The sequence below is a fragment of the Triticum urartu genome, chromosome 2 (genome assembly GCF_003073215.2).
Source record: "Triticum urartu cultivar G1812 chromosome 2, Tu2.1, whole genome shotgun sequence".
NCBI lineage: Eukaryota > Viridiplantae > Streptophyta > Magnoliopsida > Poales > Poaceae > Triticum > Triticum urartu.
The window spans coordinates 187,736,313-187,744,029 of NC_053023.1; the positions used below are offsets into that span (position 1 = coordinate 187,736,313).

Here is a 7,717-nt window from a genome sequence, read left to right on the forward strand (position 1 = left end):
GAGAGCTGCTCAGGTGTCCAAATGACTTGAAAATTAGAGCGGACCTCGCGCATCAAATTATTTACCATGCATTTTTTTGGAATTTTTTATTTTTTTCTAGTATTTGTTTTGATTTTTTCCTTCAGCGCGGGTGCAGATGAGTCTTGGCTTAGAAGTTGATTATCGCTCTATGACAAGTTTCCAAAGTAGTATTCTATGACTTTGAAGGTTCTAGCTTTCTCTCCCAATGCCCGTGAAGAATGTGCCATAGGAACGGCTTTGGGTCATGTACAAAACTAGCAGAAGGCCGTGAATCGCCACGAGCTAAAATCCTTAGATCAACAAAAGAAAGCCTACTATCCTTCCTTGGCATGATATAGATGTCCATATTTATGACATGAGACTAAGAGAGAAATGAAAATTGTTTCCAACGATGTGGGTTCAATGGGAGAACGAAAAAGAACGGCCATTCCGTTTGGGTTTGGCCGAACAACTAACAATTTTGTGCACCTGCATACGCAATCAGAGCATGATGCCCGCCAAGTTGCCCTAAACAAAACCCAAATGATTGCCCGCCAAGTTGAGCGTCAGCAGTACAGTACCTGCCCCCTCGGGGCTGCAAAATTTGAGGTGCACGTTTTAGGTGCCCCGAAGCGGCACCCCCTTTCTCGGAAGAGAAAACCGGATAAGCGCAAGGAGACAGAACGCCTGACTGACAGGCGGACCCGCGTCCAGTCTGGACTCTGGAGCAGGCGCGGCGGCCCAATCCAAAGTCCAACCACCGCCAGGCTACTCCTCCCTCCTCCCCCAGACCACGCGCGTTACGTTATTATTAGCAGCCACGTGGCTAATTGCCCGATTTAACCACCGATAATTCGGGCGCCTCGTCCCCCAGGCACCCACGTGTTCCCCGGCATCCCCCGCTGGCGCGTGGGCCCTCTTGACAGCCGGGCCCCGCTGGACCCACCTCACCGTGGGCAAATCGGCCACCGAAGCGAGTGCGAACAGGTGGGTCTTCTCCCAAATCCCATCGGAGATGCCCTTTGCCCCCTCTCCCAATCGGAGGCGCTTATTAATAAGACGTTAAAAACCCGCCGCGACACGGGACCGAGTAGCAGTAACGCGTTACGAAACAAAAACTTCAGGACAGGAAGAGGGAGGGAGAGAGCGAGCGAGGGAGGAGAGCGGCGAGGCTCCGTCCATGGCTGCGCCGGCGGAGGAGGCGTCCACGGCGCCGAGGAGCCTCCCCGAGGAGGAGGAGGAGGAGGAGGCGATGGCGGTGCTGGACTTCGACATGCTCTGCGCGTCCGTGGCCATGTCGGCGGAGAGGAGGAAGGGCGCCGGCATGGGGGAGGCGGCGGCGGCGTGCGCGGGCTCGGGCGCCGGAGAGGGGGCCGCCGGCGGAGGAGGGGTGCAGAGGATGTGGGAGGGGGACGTCGTGATTGATTGCTTGGAGGACCGGCGAATCGCGCTCGAGGCCGCCTGGTAGGTGGAGCTAACTCTTGGCCGCTCGTTTCATTCATCAAACCTGTATTGGTTGGTCCGGAAGGACCTGTTTTCGGTGGTTGCCACGGGGAAGCTTGGAGATTCTACTAGTACTAGCTTAGCTCAATCTTTCCATATTGATTTTCTGCGGATTTGGCCATAAACTGCGCTGCTGTATTTATGCCAACTCGATATGGAATACTAGTACTATTTGTCTCGCATGAATACTGCTTGTTTTGGCTGTGTGCATCATCATCATGAATTCATGATGCAGAGGCCGGGGTTTTCCCCTTTTCAGAAAAAAAATGGATACTGCTTGAAATGCCATCAGTGTTATCTAATTTAGCGATAGTCTCGTCATTTATTTGTTAGTTCTTCCTAGCTTCAATCGTGGAAGAAGAAAGGCCTTCGCCAAATAAAGGTCTTTGCCTAATTAGTGCTAGCTGTCCTTGGAGCATACTTCATCTCTGATGCAGACTCGCAGATGATTTATCATAAAATTTTACTCAAGGTTTAGTTTCTCTCTTGGACTTTAGGTTGGTTAACTCGAGTACCGGAAAGTATTTCCTAGCTTGAATCATGAATGAAAAATCAACATGTTTAATATAAGTTAGTAGTATAGGGAACATTCCCCAACGAGAGGTCTTACCCCTTCTGAACTTCTGCCTTTGTTCTATTCGACTGTCTTTGAAAAAGATTCCATTTTCCTCTGCTGTACAACATATTTTAATGTGCAACTGTGATTAAACTTTTGGGGTTCTTCGCTTTAAAGTTCCTGTTTGCTTGCAACTACTTGCAGTTGCCCATGCTATAGGTTTGGCAAGAACATGCGGAGAGCCAATCTCGGATCTTGTTTCCTTCAGGTACAGATAATACCCTGAGCAACTTATGACCATGTCCCGTCCATTTCTTGCTTGTCATTTTTCTGTGCCAAACGTGTAGTCACATTGCTGTGTAGGTTACTTTATTTATGATGCTGCTGTTGGTAGGAAGTAGGAAACCGTTTGGTTGAGCTAGGCTCTTTATTATTCCAGTACCAAATGCAGAATTTCTTGTAGGTCAATCCTTTTAGAGTAAAAAAGTAGACTATTCTTGATATAGTTGCCTTGAAAAGTAACATCTTAACTTCTTAAATATGTGGAATATTTTTCTCAATTTATTCTAATAACAACTTCCTCCTAATGCTAGAGAGGTGGAATATTTTGTTAGAATGCCTCTTGCTAAATTTGTTGAAATGAATGCTTACTTCCATCTAAGTTGTTTAGTCAAAAATAGCAAAGCTGTCTTCTGACTAGTTATACAACAGAGAAGATAATGCATATGATGTTTGACTTGCCAATGTGAAAAGGATTTGCTTGGATAATTCTGTATTCTTTTGGGCTTAGACCTGGTCAACATGAAGGACATCCTGCCCTGTTCACATTGGCAAGTCAACCCTCTCGCAAGTATAACGTGCAGTGCCATTTCCTCCAACATAAACTAGGGATCATATTACTAGAACTTATCCTTTAGGGTATGCACAAGCTCAAAAAAAAGGGCAGGGTCATTCATGTTCACCAGATTGAAGCCCACAAGAAATTGACTTAGCATGACAAGTCATGCAAAGTGTGCCAAACAAATTAGTTGTCACGTATTTTGGTAAGGTTTCGCAAGAGTACGAGTTTATGTAGTCACAAACAGTTCTCTCATCTGTGGCAAGATGTGGGTATCAACCAAATGTGCTTTATCCTCCATGTCTGCCAATATGTGCTGATAAATTTGTGTTTTTCTCTGTTTTCCTGCCCTGTTGCGAAGTCTTTTTAGAATTATTACAACCATTGTTGTTTGCTGCAACATACTCTTGTTCCCATTGTATCTGACATTTTCAGTTTTACCATTGGCTTACTTGAGCTGTGTTGTTAAGCTCATGTTCTTTTAAGAACTCTTATTCACTCTTCTGATACAGTATGAAACTATTTCAGGCAATGGCTTACTTCATTTCATTAGTTGCTGTTCTGGTCAGCTTAATTGCCTTTTCTGTAACAAGGCATCATGTATATCTATATGTGGGACTTGGTTCTGTTCTCTTGATAGCAATCTACACCGGTTACTTCCGAAGAAGAATCAGGAAACTGTTCAATATCCGGGTAAGTATTTCTGAATTAGCGTTTTCAAATAAAGTATTCAGACAGATTACAGCTTACTAGTGCACTAGTGCTTAATGCAGTTGGCTGTGGTGCCTGTCTTCTCTTGAATCACAATTAATTCAAATCTGGGGCTTTAATCGAATGAACAATAACTGAAACTTGTTTTGAGTTAATATTGGTAGTTCGGCATACCCTTGCCAGTTTGTATGTGATGACTATTTTGCCAACTTCTGAATAGATATTAGTATATGTACTTTAATTCACGAATGATGGGGAGAGTAAGACATCTCATTGACCCTTTTGTGTGATTTCAGGGGACTGATGGCAGTCTAGATGACTGTGTTCTCCATCTGATATGTCCTTGTTGTACCCTGTGCCAGGTTATATACATTCAGACCACCTTGGAACCAAAAGTTCACTAATTTGTTTATTATTGATATATATTGGCCTCACAGTTGTCATTTTGAATAAGCAGGAGGCAAGAACTTTAGAGATGAATAATGTCCAGTGTGGTGTCTGGCACGGGCGGGGTGATACCATTTGTTTAGGAAGCAATGGTGAAGGAAACAAGGCCTTCGCTGCTCTACACAAATCACCATTTGTGCTTATAAAATCCCCTGAGTTGTGTGGCATGGACAGAATATCAGTTGGGCCTGATGAACATCAGCCGCTCGTCCCATCAGTGCAACCAGAGCAGGAGTAAGGAATTATTCTGTACCATGGCACAATTCGAAAAGAACAGGTGGATCTCTCGTGCGTGTTATCGAAAGGGGAAAAAAAGGGAAGAATCAGTGGATCCCTCTGCGATGAAATCATCAGCCCTGTGATTCTCTGCCTGTTTGTTGTATCAAGTCTGAAGAACTGGTTTGGCAGCAACCCATGTATGTTGATGGTGGGCGTAATTGGCCTGTTGTTGTAAACACCACAGCAATAATGTTCATCATGCACCGGATGTGCATATGTGTCATGATGCTCAGGGCTTATGTCTGAATCCAAGTGTAAAATTCTGTTGATGCAACGATAGTTGGCGAGATTGGGCATGAATGGAATCAAATGTTCTGCTTCTTTGATGTTGTTTCTTGTAAAACCCGCCTTCCATTTTTCTTTGCTAACATCATTTACCTTCTTTTTAACTCTGAGAATTGATAATTACATGTGTCAATCACATGGAAGATGCATGCTTTCATAGCACATAACAAAAGAGGGGATCAAAATTTTTGTGTTTATTTAGCTTACACAAATACACACGGCCGTGGAAGAAGCAATCCGGGAGACGATTCCATTCGCCAGTACACCTGCTGGAGGTTTCAGAACAGAAAAGAGCACATGACTTTGTTAGGATAAAGTGATGCATACTCACAATCATTCAGAAAAAGGTCAAGCCTTCTTTTCCAATGTATAAAGCCTTGCCAAGTTGCAATTGCAATAATACAAAGTAATGCGGTTGTCCTACATGCGGGATGACCTTTCAATTTCTTAATCAATCTGGGATAAGGGAGGAGGAAGCTCAGTGCTGGGCTTTGCACTAGTGTGCACCACCTTTGCCAAACCACTAGAATGTCTATACGTGTCTTGCATGTGCCCCACGGATTTGGCATCTTTTCTTGTAGGAACCTTTTTTCTTCCTTTCTATGAATCATTATCAACTATCCTAGCTTACTTTGTGGTGATCACAGCCCAAAGAAGCAGAAATGATGTAGGGTGGGAACCCTAATCGGCCAATCTTTCACGAAAGGAGCGGATCCCGCGATGAACACGAAGAATACGAGGAGGGAAACGAGGGAAAACACGGGGAAAACACAAAAGAGACACTCAAACCAACAAGAATAAGTCACACATGTGCTAGATCCTCGGATATAAAGAACGATACACGATCCACGGTCAACTAGGGACGATACAAGAGGCGCGATCTTCTTCGTGAGGAGGTCTTGAGTTCTTCCCTAAAGGGGTCTTGAATCCGCTTGGGGGATCTTCTCCGGTGGAGGCTCGAATCTCCGAGGAGAAGGTAACCAAGTGGATGAGCAAAGCTCTCACACAAATATGAGCTAATCCTTTGCTAACCCTAGAAAGGAGGAGGGAGAGGTCTATTTATAGTCTTAGTGCAAAAGAGGAGGGCGAAGGGGTACATGGGCTGCGGCCCAACACGAAACATCACACAGGTGTCGGACGTCCGGTAGTCACCGGTCGTCCGGAGGCTCGCGAGGGTCCAGACGTCCGTAGATTCGGCTCGGGTGGACTTCGGTCGGACGTCCGGACGGGGTCGGACGTCCGGAGCCTAGACGTCGTCGGTCGTCCGTAGCGCTTCGGAAGTCCGTAGTTTTGGCTCGGGTGTGGAAGCGTCGGTCATCCGGAGGGGGCCGGACGTCCGGAGCCTGGAGGTCGTCGGACGTCCGGGGCCTGTCGGTCGTCCGGAGCCTGGGGACTTCGAGCAGTTCTTCTTCTTGTCCCATGAACTTGGCGTCCTCACCGTCTTGTCCGTTGAGTGTAGTTGGTCCGTGGCTTTCCTCCAAGTACCTGATCATACATAGGGTTTTCACTTGAGGTAGTAGCCAATTCTCATGCATGGAGAGTGGAAGTTCGGAGAGGAGTGGGTTCACCTTATCTTTGATAGCCTTGGCTCGGGCTCTTGTCATTGGTCCAAGTGTGGTGACGTTGGAGGTGTAGGTGCGTCCATGGGGATGATCGTGGGATGCTCCGCATCATCTCCCCTCCCTTGGGGAAGATCCGTCCTCGGATCAAATTCTTCATCACCATGGTACGGGGGTAGATCTTTGTGTTGGGGAACGTAGTAATTTCAAAAAAACTCCTACGCACACGCAAGATCATGGTGATGCATAGCAATGAGAGGGGAGAGTGTTGTCCACGTACCCTCGTAGACCGAAAGCGGAAGCGTTAGCACAACGCGGTTGATGTAGTCGTACGTCTTCACGATCCGACCGATCAAGTACCGAACGTACGGCACCTCCGAGTTCAGCACACGTTCAGCCCGATGACGTTCCTCGAACTTCGATCCAGCCGAGTGTTGAGGGAGAGTTTCGTCAGCACGACGGCGTGGTGACGATGTTGATGTTCTACCGACGCAGGGCTTCGCCTAAGCACCGCTACAGTATTATCGAGGTGGACTATGGTGGAGGGGGGCACCGCACACGGCTAAGAGATCAATGATCTAATGTTGTGTGTCTAGGGTGCCCCCTGCCCCTGTATATAAAGGAGCAAAGGGGGGGGTGCGGCCGGCCAGGGCATAGGCGCGCCATAGGCCCCCCCTTTCCTAGTTGGATTAGGACTTGGGAGGGGGGAAGAAGGAAAGAGGGGGGCCGGCCCCCTTTGCCCTAAACCAATTCGGTTTGGGCCTTGGGGGGCGCCCCCACACTTCCTTGCTTCCCTCCTTTTTCCACTAAGGCCCATGTAGGCCCATTAAGCCCCCGGGGGGTTCCGGTAACCTCCCGGTACTCCGATAAAATCTCGATTTCACCCGGAACACTTCCGATATCCAAACATAGGCTTCCAATATATCAATCTTCATGTCTCGACCATTTTGAGACTCCTCGTCATGTCCGTGATCACATCTGGGACTCCGAACAACCTTCGGTACATCAAAACATATAAACTCATAATATAACTGTCATCGTAGCGTTAAGCGTGCGGACCCTACGGGTTCGAGAACTATGTAGACATGACCGAGACACGTCTCCGGTCAATAACCAATAGCGGAACCTGGATGCTCATATTGGCTCCTACATATTCTATGAAGATCTTTATCAGTCAAACCGCATAACAACATACGTTGTTCCCTTTGTCATCGGTATGTTACTTGCCCGAGATTCGATCGTCGGTATCTCAATACCTAGTTCAATCTCGTTACCGGCAAGTCTCTTTACTCGTTCCGTAATACATCATCCCGCAACTAACTCATTAGTTGCAATGCTTGCAAGGCTTAAGTGATGTGCATTACCGAGAGGGCCCAGAGATACCTCTCCGACAATCGGAGTGACAAATCCTAATCTCGAAATATGCCAACCCAACAAGTACCTTCAGAGACACCTGTAGAGCACCTTTATAATCACCCAGTTACGTTGTGATGTTTGGTAGCACACAAAGTGTTCCTCCGGTAAACGGGAGTTGCATAA

At 47.0% G+C, this 7,717-nt stretch overlaps 1 protein-coding gene across 1 annotated transcript; it reads left to right on the top strand.

The window, feature by feature from the left end:
- The first annotated feature begins 1,073 nt into the window (after positions 1-1,073).
- On the top strand, positions 1,074-4,660 carry LOC125536670 (cell number regulator 2-like). The gene is made up of 5 exons (XM_048699919.1): positions 1,074-1,464; positions 2,264-2,327; positions 3,426-3,590; positions 3,905-3,970; positions 4,066-4,660. Exons 1-5 carry the CDS (start codon positions 1,181-1,183, stop codon positions 4,291-4,293), a joined length of 807 nt encoding a protein of 268 aa, XP_048555876.1. The 5' UTR covers positions 1,074-1,180; the 3' UTR covers positions 4,294-4,660.
- Positions 4,661-7,717: the final 3,057 nt, after the last annotated feature.